This window comes from Esox lucius, chromosome 3, assembly GCF_011004845.1.
Source record: "Esox lucius isolate fEsoLuc1 chromosome 3, fEsoLuc1.pri, whole genome shotgun sequence".
Lineage (NCBI taxonomy): Eukaryota > Metazoa > Chordata > Actinopteri > Esociformes > Esocidae > Esox > Esox lucius.
The window spans coordinates 11,626,155-11,648,331 of NC_047571.1; the positions used below are offsets into that span (position 1 = coordinate 11,626,155).

The 22,177-nt window shown below is 52.1% G+C and overlaps 1 protein-coding gene across 8 annotated transcripts in view; it reads right to left on the bottom strand.

Moving 5' to 3' along the window:
• Positions 1-22,177, bottom strand: part of rnf220a (ring finger protein 220a) — a 131,270-nt gene that overhangs the window by 27,831 nt on the left and 81,262 nt on the right. For all 8 annotated transcript variants that reach the window (XM_034291371.1, XM_034291370.1, XM_034291369.1 and 5 more), the window contains exons 3-4: positions 7,961-8,090; positions 2,239-2,293 (exon numbers count right to left, since the gene is read on the bottom strand). In XM_034291371.1, the coding sequence (XP_034147262.1) occupies positions 2,239-2,293; positions 7,961-8,090 (185 nt within the window). The remainder of the gene's footprint in view (positions 1-2,238; positions 2,294-7,960; positions 8,091-22,177) is intronic.

A 22,177-nucleotide genomic window follows, 5' to 3' on the forward strand; every position in this document is an offset into this window, starting at 1 on the left:
AGGAGAAACGACAGGATGGCCACACCGTGAGGACATGACAGAGGACGCTACAGCCACGGACAAGAGGAACCCGGCCAACGCTACTGGACACTTGAGCCATCCATAAACCAATCCTGAGAGCCTCTGGCAGGCCTCTGACACTACAGGCCGGTTCCACTAACAAACCTGAGTTCATTTCTTAAATGAACGATGGGGAGGGCGGCGGGGGGTGCTTACTTTACGGGTCCGGATTTGACAGAGATCCAGCCCTTTACGAGGCTGCTGTGAAATATTTGTGTTTACTGTGTGCTCCTATTAATCAAGGAGAGACGAGAGAGCGAGGGCTTAAGTGGTGGACAGCTATAATCTAATATTAATATGTGAGAAATGGCAGACCCCTAGAGCTGGACAGTAAATTAAGTATTATGAGTGGCTTTTATGCTTTGGGACTGAGAGGTCACAAAACTGCTGTTTATTTGTGTGGTTTCAGAAGCGTTGAACCTGGGAAATATTTAGTCATGTGTGTGTGTGTGTGTGTGTGTGTGTGTGTCTTTTATTTATTCGCTGAGGTAACTGGATAGCTTACCTACATAACAACCTAATAATGTTGCATTTTCTAGTGTGTACATGTTGATTAGAACAATCCTCTGATATCTACTACCACTCAAATCTCTACTCAGGTGTAATAGAGTGCGTTCATTAATCGGCAGATTGGTGTCGGCATTAGACAAAGGGGTCGCGTTGTCAACATGTTCATCTCGCCATCATTTTCCGCCCTTGCCTCGAGGATTAAGAGGCATGGGGCTGGCATGGAGTCGCTATGACGATGGCGTGGTGGAGTGGCGGTGGGTGCGATGCGGGCAAGGTTAATCTCCTTTGGAAGCGCTAGGCAGGTCTGGAAAGCAGAGTGGGCACAGGAAGCGACGGCCTCTGTGACCCCCGGCCAGCCCGTTCATTCTTCACACGGTGTAGAGGAATACTAAGCACCTACTGGGGAATGCTCAGTCACGCCCGCTCACACGGCGGCCTGTTCTGTTCCCCTCACCGCGGTCCCTCTTCGATTCCTGGTCCCCTACTCCCATTCTCCCCGTCTAACCCATGACTCCTGTTATCCTGTCTGTTGGTCTGTCCCCAGTTCCTGTCTGTCTGTCTGTCTGACTCCAAACCAGTCCCTATCTGAAGGTAGCAACATAATATTATGACATCCTAAAGTACTGCCATCTCTGTCTCCAATCTCGGTTACATATTTTTAGCAAGTTCATCCATTTCATCCCAACCCAGTAAATGTCCTCCGAAATGGCAGTTGAATGAAGAGTGGAGGGCACACTGTTCGTTGTGCACATTAAAGTGTGCCTTTGGAGATGTTAAGGATATTAAAGGTCTCCTTTTACCAGACAGGTACAGTGATCATTAAGGACAGATATCTTTCATAGCATCCTTCCCCTCCACAGGGACACATGCCACCAGCAAATGTTGTCTTTAATGGCAGACAGACGATGAGTCTGTCCCTCTGTGCCAACCATGGCGTGCTTATTTTTGGCCCTGCTCCAGGCTGCACCTTAAATATACTGTCTCTCTTTCTCTCTTTCTATACATAGTATATATTACTGACTCTGTGTCTGTCTGTCTCTCTATCTTTACTTCTCTCTGTCTGTCCCTCGAAAACAACCTTTTACCAAATCTATCTTTCTCTTGTATCTATTCTGTTTCTTATCCTTCTCTCTCCCATAAGAGATACAAACTATATATAGCGTTGCACTGAGGGGTTATACCCAACTACAGTCCATTTCAAATGATGTGGTTGTACAGAGTCCTGCGTCTCCCTCTCTTTTGGTTCTCGACGGGTGTTCACAAAAACGCAAGTCCAGGACCTCTGGGAAGAGGTCTTTAATGAGGACCCTGGCAGCCATGAAACCATAGAAAACGCATGTATGGCTGCCCTCTCCTTTCCATCCTCCCCTGCCTGTTAGAGCACGGCCACTGGGCTAGCCTCCTGATACAGTAGCTGGTCTAACACCCTTCCAGAGGAAGGGCTAAACGTCTCCTTAAGACACTGCCCGGTCGAGGTCCGCTGGATTCCTCAAAGCAGAACAGCGAAGCTAGACCTTAAGTATAGTAGCCTAATGAGGCTCAAACACTGGAGGACCAGTTGAGGTGCTGGTCAGTGGAATGACACCGGTCTTATTTGGACAGTGGAGTCGGGTGGGGGGGGGCATGGGGGGGTTGGGGATTTACAGGAAAGCGTCTGAGGCCACTTACCTTAGGAGTTCCTGGGGCCATACTCCCATCCTTGTGTCCATGTGACGAGTTCTTACTGCAGGAAAAGGAAGAGACAGATTACAATAAGTCATTGGATGTGTGTATATTTACAGTATTCATGGGATCCCATTCAAAGGGGAGGTGTACTTCAAGACAGTAATGTCTTTCTGTCCTTCCCATATATGTGCCTGTCCTGATATAAGGCATATTTTTGCTCCCCAGCCCCTGAGTGACACTTCTAACCACTGTCTGTGTGCAGATGGCGACGCCCTGGTGTCACCTCTCAACTCAGTTTAAAGTTACACAGGCAGGAAGACTGGTTCTCCCCTCACTCACTCAGATGAAAATGCAACACCCAGAGGACAGCTCAAACGGTCACTCAGTCACAGAGAAACACAAATCACACTTTTAATCGTCTGCGAGATTCAAAAGCCCCCCGCCCCAGCCCCCCCCCCCCCACCCTCCCTCTGTGCCACTCAATCTGCCCATCCTTGGGCTGTGCTGTATTTGAAACAATTACAGCTCAAAGTACGACTGCTAAGCAGATTTGGGATATAATTTTTTTATTGAAGTAATCATTCTCTTGGATGCTCCCCACCCCTGCTCTCCAACTGCTGTCGCGGGGCCGGTGGCGGGAAATAAATGATTTTGCTGTTATTTGATTTGTCAGTGAAACGCCCCGGGCACTTAGGACTTTGAAATATGTTGAGGACAATGCACTGGCTTGTAAACATTGTATTAAAGAGGCGGAGGGGAGAGGGTTGGGGGGGGTGTGGGGGGGGGGGGCTGCTCTCCCCGGAGTCTGACCAGCGGGGGTTACGTCGAATCACGGGGCTCATCGACATTGCGGATTGAAGATGACTGAAATATTACGCGGGCCGGCTAGAACATCCGCCGACAATGGGTAGAGACATATCAAATCAGAGACGTCTCCGAGAGCGGAATACCACTCGCTCACTCTCCCTCTGCGTACATCGCAGCTTCTCCCCTCTCTCCTTTTTCCTATTTGTTTCCTACATATCTTTGGTGCTGTCACTTTCGGTGCCTGGCTTCTCTCCCTCTCGCTGTCCGTTTCGGTCTCTCTTTCTCTCAACCTACCTATGTCCTCCTCTCGCTGAGACGTGGATACATTTTTATGAGGCTCACAAATGATGCACCGGGTCGAAGTGACAAAAACGTCACCCTTGTCATGTTCGCTTTGTGTCCCGAGAGCAGCCCCAGATTCAGAGCGGCTTTGGCAAGGCTCTGAAATTGAATTTGCCCAGGTCTTAATCTGAATACGCGATTTGTCAGGTGAGTGCCCCCCCCCCTCCCCCCCCCTAGTGATAGGTTGGAGAGGGGAGGAGGTGTGGAGGGGCGTGGCCTCCAACAGAAGGGCAGAAAAAGGTTTCACAAGAAGGAGTAAAAGAAGCCAAGCAGAAAAACAGGAACCCCGGAACAAATCTGCCTGCTGTCTTCCCCTTGGAATCTGGCTACTGTTTACAGTTCTGCTTAGGCAACCGAAAGTGTTGTTGGGTAATAAATAACAGGTGAGGGCGGGGTCAACCCCTCACCCTGCCTCCTTCCTCAGGTAATGAGCCTTGTCCCCGCCCCTCTGTGGAGGCACTGTGATTGATCTGACAACACAAATCAGGGCAGGGCCTTGAAAGGGGATAAATCGCCACACCGGGCGATGTGCTGTTTGTGAGATAATAAACGCACTCCCCACCGCCATAAATCCAGCGGCCATGCAGGCAGTGAGCGACGCCACATCGGAAGGCCTGTGTCTCTATCTGTGTCACACTCAGCCTTTTCCCTCCTCTGCGAGGCCATGGACAGGACGGCCTGCCGCTTTTAGAATGGCGGTACTAATGTACTGCGCCATCAATCTGGAACGGAGAACGGAGGGGGAGTACCTAGCCGAGCGACACAGGTCAAAGGGAATTCGCAGGCAAAGTATTGGTCGACCCCAGCACAGTGAAAAGTTCAAACTGGGTATTGCACACTCAGAAGGGGAGAAGTGTGTGGAGGATTTGAATGGAGGAGCCATTCAACAAAGAGAATAAACAGCAACATACTCAGCCGTCGTGGTGTAATGCTGGCGATATCTATCTCCTGAATGTCAAATGATTCTTTCGCTTTATTACCTCAGAAACCCCGTACAATAACAAAAGCTGACTTGTTGTTGAAGGTGGCTGGCACTATATAGGGAGCAACAACAAGGAGATTCAACATTGAGGTGCTGTTGTCACAGTGACAGTGAGGTGACAGGAAGGAGAGGGAGGGGAGAGAGGAGAGATGAAAGGAGAGAGAGAGAGAGAGAGAGAGAGAGGGAAGGAGGGAATTGGAAGAATTGCAGGTGCAGCTTCTCGCAGCTTCACACGCACCCGTTCCAATGAATTTTGATGTGAACACTTGGGCAAAAAGCTTCCAGCCTGTCATGTCAAACCAGTGAAATAGTTTTGAAATGAGCAACAAAGCAAGCAAAGAAGACCGACAAGATATGGAGGCAAGAGATGGAAAAGAGAGGTTGTTTAAACAAGATGGAGTTCAAATGTGTTTTGTTAATCAGAAATGGGACCAGATTTAACAGAAAGAAGAATTGTTTATCCAGACCAGGTTACATAAACACACAGGCTGCTTTATTAGTTACACCTGCTCATTAACACAAAAATAGCCAAAGACAGGATCATGTGGCTGCGACTCAATATTGAACCATACAGACATGGTGAAGGTCTAGGCAACCTTTGACCATGGTATGATTGTTGGTGCCAGACGTGGTGGTTCCAGCATCTCAGTAACGGGTGACCTGGGATATTCACTACCATCTAAATGGTATAGAGAATAATGGTGTGATACACAAAAACATCCAGTGAGTGGAAAAAACACCTTGTCGATGATAAGAATGGCCATACCCATTCAGGAATACGTCCCATAATTCTGTCAGGACAGTAAGCTCCCACCTGCTAGAGTGTCAGTTAGGATTAGCAGCGGTCAGTTGGCTATAGGGGGCCTGATAGGTTGCCTTTATAATAACCAACACACTGAGCTTCACCTCTCCCAGAACCATCCGCACACCTCCAGTTGAACATGTGGAGAGAAGATGAGAGGGAGAGACAGAAGGAACGAAGGAAGGAGAGGGGATGAAAATTGAATAAGTCCCAGTCGGGGGGGGGGGGGGGGGGTTGTGAGCTCGGGATAAAGATTGCTTTTCGTGTCGTTCGCCACCCAGCTCCGGCTCGCTCCGTTGGAGGCAAATTGATTATGTGGAGGGGAGGGGCGTCGGGGTGGAGGGATATGTAGATTGCTCTGCCCCTGTGAGCAGGCTGATGTGTAAAGGGCATGATAGATTTCCATTTCCATACATGACGAGTGTAGGCAGAGGACGGGGGAGCGAGGCGGCCCCCGTCGGCCTGGGGCCACCAGGGAGCCAGGGGCCCTGGCAGCTAGTCCCAATCTCACACACATTCACTCAGGGCCAACTGACGCGGCCCCCCGACGTCCCCCACCATCTGCCTAATGCTACATCTTAAACAGCCTCCTCCTTTTTACGCGCTCTCAAGTCTCATTCGGCGCAGAATGAAACGCTATCATTAAAGGGAGATTTACTACAAATTGCCACAAATTCGCTGTGTCACTTCCAATGATCTGTGCGCCTCCGACGTAGCACTGCCGCCTCGCCCCACGTAGGTGTCAAAGCAGGAGGAAGGGGAAAGAGGATTGGGTGGAGACAGAGGGAAGGACCGTCAGGCTCCATAGAGAAGTAGAGGAGAAAATAGTTCAAATGCAGAGAGAGAGAGACAGAGAAGACGACACTTGGACACTCCGACCGTTATGTGGTGGTGGCACTGTCCTAGATGTCCAACCCTACCCCTGTGCATGCAGGCTTACGCACGCAATAGGCTCATCGGCACCAAGCAGGAAGCGGTTTACCCAGAGGTAAACTGCCTCGCCATCCGTCCTGAAAATATATTTTGTCTACACAGTGAGATGCATTGATGAAATTATGAAAAGCTAACTGACCAGTTTGCTAACCCCATTACCCGACGTCGCTTTTTCGCACGGACGCAAAAAGATTAAAGCCCCAACGCGGTCCGAGCAGAGATTCATCATCTAACGGAAATCATTTCTCCCATTAAGCCCTGTGATTGCATTGGAGTTAAACAGACCTTGGAGTGGACAGGCCGCCGGGAGCAAGGACACTCGGCACAAGACCCCCCCTCTCCCTCCCCCTCTTTTCTCTCTTCCTTTCATGAAGATCCCTCTCCTTGCCCCCCCCCCCTCCTCGTATTCCTTAAATCAGAACTAAACGGCGCTGCGTTGCTTGGGTATAACCAGGCATAATTCACGTGGCTACAGCAATGGGGTTAATGGGACCAGTGCAGAAGAGGCTAAATCACAGAGCCGTGGCGCTGAGCAGTGTCCGCCCCTGACAAACCAGGAAGGATGACGCTATTTCTTTAAATAACCGCTGCCATCAACCACCGCGGCCCCCCCAGGCTGGCCCCCCACGTCCGTGTCCACCGCGGCCCCCCCAGGCTGGCCCCCCACGTCCGTGTCCACGAGGCGGGTAGCTGAGTGGGGAGCGCCGGGGACACGAGGGGAGGGCGGCCGGCTGTCCTTTATTAATTATTAAATGATAACTCCTCACTGCGGCATGATGGATCACACACACACACACACACACACACTCCTCCGGTCGCCTCTACGGCAGCACACAGACATTGTGACTCACACAGAGGGGCGTTTCGGTTCCCGTGTCTACAGCTAGTATGCATGTAACTGCTTTAGGAGGCGGAGATAATTCCGTCAGATAACCTGGGGGGGGGGGGGGCTGGAGGGGGGGCGTGAGCTGTGATTTCCATAAGGAGTGAAGGAGTGAGGCTTCTCGTGGCCTTGGTTGGGTTAATGGCTGGTGCTATAAAGCAGGGTGGATATGGTGCACTGGGTCACAGGATAAAGGTGAAATATGACTTCAAATGGCCGCCTCCCATGGCGAGGGTTAACACTCTGATTTATCCCATTGTAAACCAGGCCTGGAGTCACAAATGGCAACCATTTGCAGTGCTTCTGTCCAGGAACTGCACTCCTTGCACTGTAGAGCACTAGCTACCACAGCCGCATGAGTCTACCATCGCTCTTTACAGTGAATAGGGAACCATGGCTGAAGCCTCCATAGTTAGTCAGTCAGTGCTAACCCCCTGTACTGTCTATCCCCAATATTTACCTTACCCTGGATAAACCCCCACAAAGACCAGGGGAGATTGATGGCCACCTGGCACTGTGTTCTGGAGGTCGTTTCCCCCGTCCCCAAAAGCCCAGAGGTTTCCCTGGAGACGCGGTAGAACGCTGCCTGGACATTTACCAGACGGACAGAACACTAGAATGTGGACCAGGCGGTCCCTTGGGAGATTTGAGTCATCCCTGTCCATGTGTCGTTAACGGACCTTCAGGTACTAGTGTGATGCTAGAGGGGTCAAAGCACGTTAAGCCTCTCTACCCGTTTTGAAACAAGGAGGGAGAGGCTGGACGGGGAGCGTGGAGCACTCTAAATACACTGAGCCGTTCTACTACGGATGACTACAGATTTCCTGCTTCCCTTGCCCGGGATGTCCCATTTGTTTTTCATTAGGACACCCTAAGCCTACCCGGACGAGGGCTGTGACGTGGGGGCTCGGGGGGGGGGGGGGGGGGGGGGGCACTGCTGTGGGCAGTCCAGGTGTGGCGTCCCGCGGGGTCTGACCTAAGGTTCATGTGGGTGAGGCGCTCCATCTCCTGCTCCATGTGGTCCTGCAGCTCTCCGGGGCGAAGCAGCACTTGGCAGATGGGACAGATGGGAGCCTGGCTGTCGTACAGAGACACTTTCTTCTTACCTTGAGGGACGGAAAGGGAGAGAGAGAGGGAGAAGAGAAAAGACAAAGTTATCAAGGGCAGCTAGGATGAGATCAGCCCACAGGGCCGTGTCCCCCCAAGCCGTCTGGGGAGGGGGGGGGGGGCAGTGGGATTAAGTGCCTCGGATTTCACTTCCCTGAGAATCGCTGGGCCCTATCGTCTGTCTCCAGTTACCTCATTAACACTGACGGAGTGAGCGACTGATTGGGCCTACCGCTGCACCGTGGATCCCATTCTGGCTCCACATCAGTTGAGCCACATGACCGGAAAGGCACATCATACACACATTCGGTCACACCGGTTAAATCGGCTCTGGCTTTTACAGAGGAGCCAAGTAGGAGCTTGAAGGACAAACCTCTTATAAAGTAATTCAATAAAGCGGGCCAGTTCATTGTCTTTGCGTGGGAGACAGCGTACGTGAGAGCGTACGTGGGCATGTGTGGAAACAGGAGTGTATTATGGGTTCAGTGTATGTGTCTAGGTACAGAGGAGACGTCTGGGCTAAAAGTGTCTCCTAGTAAAAATAACTCCTCAGGGTGAGTCTTCCTCCTTACTCTCTGCGGCTGGCTGGCTGGGTCTCAAACGACACCTTATTTCCTATATTGAGCACTTCAACAACATAGACGATGGGTCAAAAGCAGGGAAGTATAAAGGAAGCAGGGTTTCATTTCGGACATATCCTCTGTCTCTCTGTTTTAGATTCTGAACCGACCAATCAGGCAATGTCTATTCTTAGAAAGGGAACAATGGGTCTAACCAGAAACAGGATATCCTGCAGGGCCAGATTTGCTGTCAGCGAAACAGCTGCCCAGGTAGAGGGGCTCAGACGGGCTTCTGTCTCTGCCCCCTTCCCCTTCTGACTGTCTGTCTGCGCTGCCCTGTCTCTCTGAGTGTCTGTCTGCACTGCCCTCCCTGTGTGTCTGAATGTCTGTCTGCATTGCCCTCCCTGTGTGTTTGAGTGTCTGTCTGCGCTGCCCTGTCTGTCTGTCTGAGTGTCTGTCTGCATTGCCCTCCCTGTGTGTTTGAGTGTTTGTCTGCATTGCCCTCCCTGTGTGTCTCAGTGTCTGTCTGCACTGCCCTCTCTGTCTGTCTGAGTGTCTGTCTGCGCTGCCCTGTCTGTCTGTCTGAGTGTCTGTCTGCATTGCCCTCCCTGTGTGTCTCAGTGTCTGTCTGCACTGCCCTCTCTGTCTGTCTGAGTGTCTGTCTGCATTGCCCTCCCTGTGTGGCTGAGTGTCTGTCTGCACTGCCCTGTCTGTCTGTCTGAGTATCTGTCTGCACTGCCCTGTCTGTCTGTCTGAGTGTCTGTCTGCACTGCCCTCCCTGTCTGTCTTCCCTGACATCAGGAATCTGGCTCGTGACACACTTGTGTCCTCATCTTCTCCCATGTCATGGAGGCTGAATGTGGTGACACAGTGTCTCATGGAGGAAAAGCACTAAATGTTTTTTGTCTCAGAGTTATCCTGAAATATAACAGGTACTACAGCCAGACCAATAACATTCCTGAAGTACTATTCATCTACACACACCCAGGGACTGAAACTTCAGGTTGTCTAGGTTGTGCCTGCTTTATGTGTGTATGTGTGTGTGTGTGTGATTCTCTGTGAGGATAATGGCTCCAAAAGCTGTTCTCAACAACTGTCTGGACCATTGTGTAAATGCAGTTGAATGGCCGGGGCTATTATAGCCAGGTAACCTAGAAACAAGGCAGCAGAGCTGGGCTGTAACATCTATAGAGTCTTAAACACTTCAAAGCCGTCCAGCTTTCTGCGCCACGTTCAGCAGAAATCCTTAAAGCCCACAAGGTCCGTGTCCTTGACTTCAGAGGGCACTGTTGTGTGTCCAGCGGTGTTTGAGCTGATGGATCCGTCTCAACCCCCCCCCCCCGGGCCCCGACAGAACAACACACACATAAACACACGGAGCGGTGAAGCACACAGCGTCCAGGGGCCCCCTGGGGAGACATATCCATGGCCAGATATTGGCCTGTCACAACTATTTCCTGCAAGACTACAGATTCATCAGCAAGGTGTTAGCAGGGTCAATGTTAGCATGCATGCCTCCAACCGCACACGTCGAAACGCACGCACGCCGCCCTATCTCGGTGGCTCTCAGCCTAACCCAACGCCTCCCCCCCGCCCCCCACCCTCCCAACCTCCCCCCTCCAGCTTCCAGTGAAGCGTGCCGGCGCATACTCAACCCCCATTCCCCGGGCCTACTGCTTCTCAGCCACACACTCTGGACACTTTAAGTGACTTTGAAAAATAGGTAATCGATTACAATTCTGCGTGTCTCTCTTTCTCTGGCATCCCTCTCTCTCTCCTGCCTGTTGTACATCTCTTTCTAATTTTCTGCCCCTAGCATCAGTTTTTTTCCCCCATCACTCTGCTCGTCTTCCGTCGGTTTTATTTCGTTCGTTGTCTTTTGTTCACTTTTTATTTTCCTCCTGTCCATGTCTCTCTCTTTCTGTCTTCTTCTCTTTGTTTCTTTTTTCTCTTTCTTTCTCCTTTCATCTCTGGCAGTCTTTGTACCCGTCTGTCCTCTGTTCCCCTGCGTCTGCCTCGCTCCTCTTCTCTCTTTTGCTCAGCGGTGGTCAGCTTTATTGCCCTGACAAGATAATTTGAGTTGTGCCAAAGCAATCACCGTCTGCAAGAGTAAACAAAAAAAAAAAGATCCAATCCTATTTTGTTGCTGATAAAGCGTTTTCAATTCTGTGGGCAAACGCGTGGAGTAAAAACGGACTTCCCGGGACTGCATTGTCAGTGGTTGGTTTAGGGGATTGGGGGATTTTACGTTTGTATTGAATGTCCATTTTGCTCATTGTGAATATCCTCACCTTTTTTGTTTTATCAGGCATTCAGAGAAGTGACACATTAAAATGTGACATCAGTGACCACACTGTCAGATGGCATGGTTGTTCACGACTGTCAATACGTTTTACAACAAATATATGGTCTGAAAACAATTTCTGTAGACACCACTGGAGAGCGGGGTCTGGAGCCACTGTCTATCTGAAGACAATGGGACAGGGAGAAGCTGTGTGACCCATCATCCCTCCAGTCAGGTCCTTTAATTCATCTGAACACAATCAATGTGTTTAGTAATGGAGTCCTGATCACTGCACCGAGGATCTGTCGGCCCCTTAACCACCTCTGTGTCACCTGTCACGAGCCAACACACACACACACACACACACTCGCTTAACCTGGGATGCCAATCCCTGGCTGGAAAGGGAGACAGCTGTTTGCTCTCTGCAGTGAACAGTGTGTTGCCGAGGGGCCCCGTGAGACTGCAGATGGCAGGCAGGGCTGTGACAGGGAAAGGGACACTGACCGGCCTGTGCCTAACAGCACGACTACTGTTTAACACCGCAGTGAAAAGACCGGGCTCAAAACGCAGCAGCCGACGCGAGTGGACAATCATTTCTACGCATCGCCAGACCATCTCATATAACAAATAGAGCATGTTTCCAAGTCACATTTAGCTGACTGTTGTGCGGCGTGGACAATATGCCCCTGTGTGTGTACGTGATAATAACTGACCTGTTGGATTGTTTTTTCAGCACAACGCGATGGGGCAGATGCTACAGGAATTATGACCGCTACACAAAATGACACATGCAACTACTTGTTAAAAAGTCTCTGGGTGCTCTGTGGTGAGAAGAGAGAGAGAGAGAGAGAGAGAGGGAGAGAGAGAGAGAGAGAGAGAGAGGGGGAAAGACAGAGAGGGGGAAAGAGAGCAACCAGTCTAATGAAAAACAAGCTGATGCGTCCCATGTGTTAACCTGCCGACAGAAGAGAAGTCAACCACATAACTGGGGCTGAATACTATCTCTGCCTCTGTCTCTCCCGTTACCTTGCTCTCTCTAAGTCTGGCTGGGTGATCACCTGAGGAGAGTTAAGTTAACCAGGGGATGTCTTTCCATTGCTTGGTAATGTCTGTCTATTTTTTCTACGCCGATTGAACTCACAAATAGACATTTGCGCCACAAGAACGACTCCCGTTATAATTCTCCCAACTCCCTTCATCGGTTCCAAATGTGTTTTTTCTACGTCCAATCTCAGGGCCCTGACAACGGAACGTCTCTCATCCCTCCGTGGTTATCGTTCAGTTTCACCTGTGATGTCACATGCCCAAAGCTTTCCGCATCTGTCACAGGGATCATCAATAAGAGCCCAGTGGCCATGGTGTGTGTGTGTGTGTGTTGGGCTATGCCTAATGTTTTTCCTATAGACAGACCCATTATGTGTGGCTGAGTGTGTGGCTACAGCCCCCCATCCCAGAGTCCACGTCCTCCCCAGAGAAGATTGACTAAAAGGGAGACAGCCTGTGATTAATCACAGAAACAGGAGCGGCGAAACAGAGAGAAAGAGCAGATAGACTGAGATAGAGACAGAGGCAGGCAGACCCCCCCAAGCTTCACATCAGTGGTCCATCCCTCTCTTCATACCTAGCTATGAATAGTGTTTTCCGTTGCACTGTGGTCCATCCCTTCTCCCTGTCTTTGTCTTGTGGTGTGGTGCTGTGACTGACTGCTTCATTGCCCCCTCCGCTTTCTAACTCTCACTTCATCCCCATCTCTCTACCGCTCGTTCTCTTGTCAGTTTTTACCTCTCACTCTATCCCTTCCTCTTACCCACACTCACTCGTAACCCCACCCTCCAACTCTCTCTCTCTCTCTCTCTCTCTCTCTCTCTCTCCCTCTCTCTCCCTCAGGGCAGTGAGTGATGGGAATTGGTCGACGGAGAGATAAATCCCCGGGACAGAGGGGGGGGGGGGGGTCTCGCACACGACGCTTGTCAGCGCGTTAAAGATGATTAATGCGGGGGTCCCCCCTCCCCCGGACCCCTCGGCTCGGGGAAGGGGTGTGCGGGTCGGTATGGGGGGTGAGCCTCCTCCGTTTAATCTGTGGGAGCGAAGGGGATGCGGAGGCAGACAGGGAGAGAGCGAACGGGCGGGCGGGGCGGGGGGGGGGGGGGGGGTTGGGGCGATAACAAGGAAATAGGCCTGACAGAACTTTTTAGTGCTGAGATTCCTCAACAAAATGCCACGCGACCGGGGGAAGGAGGAACGGAAGGTCTGCTGCCTCCGCTGGCTGCGGCCCGACAGTTCTGATTGAGTGCAGGGCTGATCTCTCCTAATGCGCCAAGATGGATCGTCTCATCTTCCTCTCCCATCCCATATTGCCTCGCTGCCCGCCTGCCTGGCGGCCCCCAATCTCTCCTTTTAATCTCTGCCACCGTTTACCTTTATCAGGGCATTCCACTTAACCAGGCCTCTCCAGTCATCTCCTAGACATGGCTAATGACAGATAGAGGGATCGGTCCTGAGTGGCGCCCTACTTCGAGGATGGCTCGCTCTCTTTTCCGACCCAAATCCGACGGGCTTTCGCTCGGAAGTAGGGCGCTGCGCGAAAACAGGGTGTCGTTTGGGCTGCACGGACCCCCGTCTACCTGACTCCGCGCGCCGACGCGACAGCCAGTCAAACTGTAATTATCTAAAGTATTCCGATCGCTTAACCCCTTTGCTTAAAATCAATGATAAGAGGTGTTATGAGAAATGGAGAGACAGCCGATTAGGGGCAGATGGTAAAATGACAGCTTGTTCCTACGGAAGACTGAAGCCTGATGGAGAGAGAGAGAGAGAGAAGGAGAGAGAGAGAGACAGAAGGAGAAAATGGAAAGGAAATTGGGGGGTGATTTTCCTGTTGTGTTTCACCACATCCATGTAGCTTATCTTAAAACCGGTCGTGCTCTGAAGACGGTCTTGTCAAATGGCTGCGACGCCCCATCATGGAGAACTGCCATGGTTACGGATGGGGGGGGGGGGGCAGTTCCTGGCGAGGTATAACCACACTTCACCCCGACATTTCTACCGGGCTGGCTTACAAGACAAGCTGAGAAGCACACGCTAACGGCTTCGGCTAGCAGCTACAGCTGGCCAAGGTCCAACCGTGCAATTCTTCCAGGGCCTGTAAGATGTGGGCCAACCGACTCATTGACCATTTCGGAGGGTTTTTACAGTGCAACTCAAACAGCATGGGTCTCTTTCATTTAACTGCTTCCAAATGCATGGAGAACTTGATACGCCCTCGGTGTCTGTCCACGGGAATATATGGCGTTACAGTGGATGCTGGTCTCACTGGCTTTCAATAGGATTTGAGTAAAAGTATACTTTCAGTGAAAAATTTTACAACAATATTAGTTTAAGTTGAACTCGTCGTTATGAGTGTGTTTAACCACAACGTGTGTGTGTGTGTGTGCGTGTGTGTACAATACAACGGCAGGCCTGCGGTCGGTTCTACTCCCGAACAGCCGTATGCTGTCTGCTACTAGCTGCTTAAACGAGAGCTCAGCACTCCTAGCTCCCTAAATGCTTAATGTACTGGCCAGAGAACAAAGACAGTTTTACTAATAGGCACTCTGGGAGGACTGGAGTGCCTTTTGAAATCCCAAAGTGTTAACATTGTAGCTGTTCTCTAAGTGGGGACTCTGTTGGGGGGGACGGGGGGGGGGGCACTGCACAACTACAGACCCCCCGTCCCCCCCGTCCCCCCGCTGTGCTCACCTGGGAAACCATGACCCTGCACAGCTGCTGTTAGTAAAGCCCCCGAAACCGAACACACTGCCAACTTAGCAGGCAGGCGTCTGCCAACCTGTCCCCGGCCTGCCCACACCACATCTCTACAAGGCCCTTTAACTTAGGTTTCACAGAGCTTTGGTGTGTGTTTGAAAATGCTCTAAGACATATAGAAATCGAGTATATTCAGGTCATCTAAATGTCTGACCAGAAAGTCACAAACGTAAAACGGTGTCGGCATCATCACGTCGTGACTTTTACAGCTAATCACAGAGTGCCTGACAAGGCCTCACAGAACAATGAAAATCCCAGACAGCATACATTTTTTATTCTTTCATTTCCTCCCTCTATCCCTCTCTCCCATTTCTGCTTTCTGCCAGCAGAGCGGCGGGGGTTGCTTTGGATCAATTAGCGTCAATTACGTACCGACTTCATTTAACCGGAGCCTGCTAGGATCTGTCCCCTTACAGATGAATAAGGGCCTTCAGTCTTATGCAGAGGGAGAGAATGTGTATTTTAAAACTAGAGAAGAACGAAATGGAGTTCAGGCCAATATATAATGAGGAGTGGGCAGGTCTTACCACCGACTGTCCAGCAGACAGAGACAGGAGGTCTACAGGTATATGAGATGCACCCTAAGCCCTGTTTAGCACACTACTTTCACGCTGAGCCTGGTTGGCTCTATGTAAGCCTGTGAAAGCATGTGTTTGAGAAAGCATTCAATTGGCTCCTACTACAATCAGCTAATGAATAACACACATGTAAACTGGCGCACGAGGGCCAAGGTCTGACTTTATGAGCGGGCTGAGGCGAGTTGAGGAGAGCGACCGCATGCAAACAGTTTGGTAAATGGAATTGCAAAGTGTCTGCATGAGGGGCCTGTCACGGTGCCCTTGGAGAAGTGTGTTCTCCTTGTCCACCTGGTTGAATTTCCCTCCCGGTTATTTTTTTCTCACGCCAGGGAGCCGTAAATGAGTTTCCCGACATGCATCAAGTGTTTACGCCCGGCGCTACCCCTACAGCACCCCCCCCTTCGTCGCCTCGCCCCCTAAACCCGCCAACATCAGTAAACAATGAAATCTCTCAGCCGAAACTCAATGTGTAACCGCATTACCCTGCCTGATAACATCTTTAAATAATGTGCGATAAGGGGAATTTGATTTGATTCGCGGAGCCCTTTTTTTCCCCCTCTCCTTTAGAGATTCCCCTCCTTTCCATTCCTCCTTGCCTGAGGCGGTAACACCCCCTCTCACCCCCCACCCCCCTCCAAAATGACACTGGCTCGCATGCACAATCAAATAAATCCACCAATCCTGTCACCCTTCATTTTGGGTTGCCCACTATCCTAAATCAAGGTGAGTCCCCTGAAGTCATCTTCATAATGGAAAATATGGGCTTTAAAGTCAAAACGAGGCGAATTAAAGGGATGAGGCCGCTAAAGGGTTTGTGTGTGGCAGTGTGTGTGTGCGTGTGTGTGTGTGATGATTTGGTTTATTCTAAGCGAGTGGTGATTTAAGCAGGCTGGACAGTTACTGGGCTGGCTGGGCTAAGAGGGTGGGTGTGGTTGGGAGATGGAGCTTGGCTGTTCATTCAGAGGACGTTTGATGAAATGGAACGGGGTCATCTTCAGTTTGGCACCCCGCGCCTGCCGGTGTGAGGAGCAAGGCGGAGCGGAGAGGATGAGAGAAGAAGAGAAGATCTCTAGCTAGCACACCGTTTGGGGGGGGGGGGGGGGGGCAACACGCCTGCTCCCGTTCTCGACGCCTGACAGTGATGCATTGTGCTTTTAAATACCAGCGTTCCACGCCCTGCTCAGATCTGATCACACCACCGGTTCCAAACCCCAGCCCTGTTGTCAGTTAAAAAAAAAAAAAGCAAATGCAATCGCCTCTACGTGAGCAAAATGAAGGGGGAAGGAGGAGAGCTTCTGTCGCGCTGCCTGTTTAAATCAAGTAGGATGTGCTGAGGAAAACTGGGTGAATTTACACATCCATCAAAATACGCAGTGCTGTATCCGATTTAAAGACCAGAAATGAGGGCTTACAACTGGGGGTGAGCGGTGACACGCAGCGCGTGACCACGTCCTCACCAGGGCCGATTTCTAGCGTACAAATCAAAACAACATGATAAATCCTCAGCCAAGTGATTTACTGTAGTTTTAACACCTCTTAGGAAGCAACGACAGGATGCCGTGTGATTCCTATGTTTGTGTGTGTGTGTGTGTGTGTGTGTGTGTGTGTGCGCGCGCACTAGTGGGGGGCTAGGGGTCCAGGAGGGGTGGTGTATTGGAGGGGCGGGGGGATGGCTAGTGGTGGCAGGGCACTCACGCTAGTGACAGCTGTTTATTCAATCAATCACCTTGTCGACGGTATAGCAGTGTGCCGGGGACTGGGAGATTGAGTTTTGCCTCACAAGGGAGAATGAAGCAAATTAATAGACCATTACCCAGCCGCTGACCCAGGAAATGAGGGTGATACTGCTGGGTTAGATCTGCCAGCCTGCCTCTCCACTCAGCCTCACACTCCCTGGCCTCCCCAAGCCCCCCCACCCCCCCCGCGCCCCAGGCCCAACGCTGCTGCTGTTAGGAGGGAACTGGGGGTGGGTGGAGGGAAACGACGGCCAGCACCGCGCATCCACAGCGCCAACACGTCCCCTCCACCTGCCTCCGCTCTCCCTCGGGGGGGGAAGGAGACATTACCGTATGCAGGAGAGGGAGACGGCCCGGGGACCAGGGGAACGAAGGAGGAGCCGCCGGAGCGGAATCTCTGCTTAAATATGAATGCGTTTGCCAGCTAAGGCTAGCTAGATAAATCACGCGTTCCCGGGAACAGGTGGGGCCCTGCTCGGCAGGCGGGGGTGCGAGGTCCGCGGGGGGTGTGAGCGGGGTGGGCGTGGGGGGGGGGGGGTGGTGGGGGAGTTTGGGGCTTGGATGAGAACGCATTCAGACCCCCATTCAGAGAGATGGCTTAGACAGAGGCCTCAGCGGGCGAGTCGAAAACCAACTTCTCCATGTTGACTCCCACTGGTTCATTCTACCTCTTCAGTAAAGCGATGGGCCGGCGCCTTCAGGCTCTAGCAAGGAGTGGGCAGGCGGGACTCATTTCCATCCCAAAGGGCCCATCACGGTGGAGAAACAGCAGTGTCAGTGCGTGGCCGAGATCAGCACTTTGATAACACATGGGCTGACTAAGCAATTACCGGCACCATCGCGGCCTCCTACTCCTTTCAACCCATTCTCAACAACCGCCTTTACCCCGCCTCCGAACAACAACAGACTAGTCAGTACACCTTTTCAACAGGGTTAAAGGTTGGGGGACTAAGTGTTCTCCTTCCCTTCACTAGAGGAAGCCATGTAGCCTCTGAATGAAGTCGCTGAGGATCCGGTTGTTTAGCTCGGCTGATCAGACCTCAGCGCTACGTTGACTGGGCCCTGCGTCCCTCCTCTCCGTTTCAGCGGGGACATCGGGGATGTTGGCGGCTGTTGTTGTCGTCGGCTGGCTGCTGCTGAGAGTGTTATTTGCTGTCTGTTTGCCACCAGGGATTGAGGCGGGTGCACAGACCTCATCCTGAACAATGCTTAACAGTAATTGATAGCTAGCGCTCAGCCGCAGATAGCTAACCCTCCAGTTTTCTCTTTATCAGTACCAAAAACATCACTGTCTTCTTCCTCTCTTTCTCTCTCTCACCCTCCCCCTCTCTCTCTCTCTCTCTACTCTTTCCTTTCACTCCTCCTCTCACTCCATCTCCCTCTCCCTCTTATCAATCCCCCTCTCCCATATGCCTGAGTGGGGGAATTAATTACCGAAGCCAATTAACTGTTTATACTCTGATGTTTTAACTAATTACCTCTAATGGCGACACAACAGCGGCCAGCCGAGTTAATTGAATTCTAACGGTGGGGCTGAATGCAGGTTGAGAGTGGAGGTTGAAGCAGCCTGTCATCTGCTGCAGGGGGGGGGTGTGGAGCCGGTCCCCTCCCTCCACCTTGGTTATTAACATTCAGCGCCTGTCACTACAGTTTAGATGGTGTTGGGTGCCACGCGTCTGACATGGGGACACACGTTCAGATCGCAGGGACACGTAAGAGCGCGCGTACACAAACAACGCAGACATGCCAGCTTATTTGGGATATTTTACATGCTTTCTGATCTTTGCCTGTGTTTCCTAGTGGTTTACAGTTGGCCAGTCTAAACAGAAAACAGGATAACATCCACAGCCTGGGTTCGGCGAGCTAATATAGATCTGAAAATGGATCCTTGGCAGAGTCATAAAATCTGCATAAGACTGTAAAGGCTTAATGATTTGAAAGTTACAAGAGAAAGCGCTGAGGGCTTAGGTGATTAATCATATCTAGCACCGCCACGTACGCCAAATGGACGGCCTCCTGACCCCACGCTTTGCATGCGGGGAACAGAACAGCCTCTCCCAGCAACACTGTAGGAGGACCACCATACTTCAACACAATGGCGCACGCCTCTAACCTCTCCCCCCCAGCACAGTGACCCCCGCAATCCCCTTAAACAGGGTTCCTTTTACACGTTAACTAGTCCTTAACACTGATCAATACCTATCACCACCAGAGCCCTCTGCTAGGCTCGAATGGGGAGGGCGGCATTTCAGGAACACTGGGGCACACTGCCACCTGTGTGTGTGTGTGCGTGTGTGTGATGAGACCAGCACACGAGGCCCTCTCTCGTCGTTTTCGAAAAAGCAGGGTGTGGAGTTTAAAGACGATCTGTCTTCTTCTCACCCACACGCTCGTGTTACTGCCACCTCCCAGCAGGTCCTGGAAGACGGAGGGGGAAAGTAAAGTGAGCCACTGATTGATTCGTCACTGGAGACTTCCCCCTCTGTCCGGTGCTGCTGCCTGACACGCACGCACGCACACACACACACACACACACACACACACACACACACCCCCCAACTCAGAACTTCCACTGCAGCAGGAGAGGAGAGCGGAGGAGGGATTTCCTGCATCTAGCCTGTGCTCATCTGTCGGCCCCCGCCGGGCACACTGACACCGGTTGGCACCTCCATCCCCCGAGCCCCCGGGTCACCTTATCCTCCAGCACCCTCGGACCAGGGCAGGTGGCTGGGGCTCCCAGCGCGCGCCGCACTGCTGTTAACGCGGCCCCTGTCTGGAGGGGAGGGAACGGTTATCTGTCTGCGGTCTTTCTCTCAGCCCGCCCGCGGTTGGTAGCGCTGTTGCGCGAGGGGCACGGGCACACCTCCTCCTTCGCCCCCCCCCCCCCACCTCCCTCCCCCACCTTCTCCACACGCCACATGACCCCCTCCTCCACCCCTTTCTCCCTGCCTTTCTCATCCAGCAGACGGACGGTGTCAGCAGCACTGAGCCTCAGAAATATGGCCTTGGGGTCAGAGCCATAAAGCAAGGAGGATAATAACCAGGCAGGCTGCTAGTTAGACATCTCTCAATACAATGCCGCCGTGATTTATCCACAGTGTCCATGACTGGACGGGACAGTACTCAGCCGGCAGTCACTCACTCAATACTGGGCTCATGGTTCTGTTAGTTGGCTCAGGTTGCTCCACAGAAAATAACAACTAACCGATATTAGATTTAAAAGGGCAATTGCTGTGTCCGGTAAATAGTCCGAATTGGAACATCTGAAGGATGTCAGGTGCCGCACAATGGCTTTCTCCAAATGATTACGGATGGGAAATAGGGAAAGGTGGACGCAAGATCCAAAACGCTGATTAAATAAAACTGCTGTCTGTTTAAGCCCTCTCCAGCTCCCCCCTTTAAACGCCACGCGGATGATGTTATTGTTAACGCTGAGAGGATGATTCTGTCTCCTCCACTGAGATCCCCCTCCCATCCACCCCAGTGATGGATTGACACCTCTTGCTCTCCACCGGTCTGAAACGCTCAGCTCCCCGTCCCCATTCAGCACTAACCGTTATCAGCCCTAGTCACAAACGGGGGAACTCGGATAATCCCTTCGTGTGCCTGCATATCTCTCTCTCTCTCCGGGGCCAATGCTGTTTTTTCCTTCGTCTGGGAAGAGTGTCAGTTTTCTAGATGCAGTGGAGAGGCTGCCTGGCAGTGTGGACGGTTAATAAAGGCAGGATTGTGGGGCTGAGTGGCTGAGAAGCTGGGCCGTGATGACTATCAGGCCTGGAGGAGTGGGTATTACAGTGGGTAGAGACCTGACGGCTGGGTGATAAAAGGAGCTGCGGGCTCCTGGAGGGCCGCCAGGGGCCCCCGTGGGGGGAGGGGCGGATTTGGGACAGGGGGACAATCAGACACGCGGTGATTGCCATCACACAGCGCGAACACCGCAGCCGGACATCGCTGTGATGTTATCCTCCCTCGTCGCCGCTCCTCTCTCTCGCTCCCACGGTGGATTCGGCCAGTGCCTCCCTCCCTCCTCTGCCTCCCTCCCTCCTCTCCTCCTCCTCTCTCAGAGTGTGATATGCGTTCTAACAGCAGAGGGAGATGTTACTCTTCGGCTGCTCCTATCTCTTGCCTCCCTCTGATTAGGAGTCTTGCTGGCTAAGTGTGTGGCAGGCAGGATGACAGGGTGGTGGTTCTGGGGGGATCCTCCGGCCGTGGTCCGGACCGTTCTTGGGAGAGGAGGAGACTGGGGAGGCTCTGAAGCCCTCTGTCTCCCTGGTGTATCATGCCGTGTTCTTCGTTTCAGAACAGGTGCGCGGCCGATCAATAGAAAATTGAAGAGCCTGAGAATGGTTTCTGTCGGTGCTCACACATTAACCCTCTTCACCCGCCGTGTCCCAAATCACACCCTGTCCCCTGTGAAGTGCACCGCTTTATAACGGGACCCTGGTCAAAAGTAGGGCGCAGCATGGGGAATAAGGTGCGGCGTGGGACGCAGGTCTTGGCCTCTCATCTCCCCACTACCAAGCTGAGCTGAGCGTCGTGGGTAACAGGGCCGGGGAAAGGAGGAGGGGTGAAACAGCCCTCAGCGACTGACAGTGGTGTTTAGGAGTTTAAGCATTAAAAAAGGCTGAAATAAAGAAATGGAGGAGAGTAATAGCAATGACGAGAGAGAGCGAGCGAGGGAGAGGCTTTTGCCTGTCGTCTTGCTGGCTGTCTGGGGACTCAAATCTCAGAGCAATTTTCAGGGTGGGTGATTGGCAGCTTGATGTGTATTCTTCCCCTGCAGGAGCCGGTGATAACTCCAGCCCATTCCCCCATCTCGCAGGCCTGTTGTGGAGCTATTACAATGACAATGGCGATAAGGGACATTTATCACTCCAGCCTCCCGCGGGTTTGACGGAAAAGGGCCCATCAACAGGTCTGGCGGGGACCAGGAGGCAGCCACGAGAGCGGGAGGTTCACCGAGTCTGAATTACAGAGGACTCTCAGCCGGAAAACAATATGCTCAGCCTCTGCCAAAGCCCCACCGGTCGGGGCCGAAGAACGCACAGCAGAGACACACTCGCACACCGTCGTGGGGAATCTGACTTCTTATTTTGCACTTGACTGGGGACCATTTGTGTAATT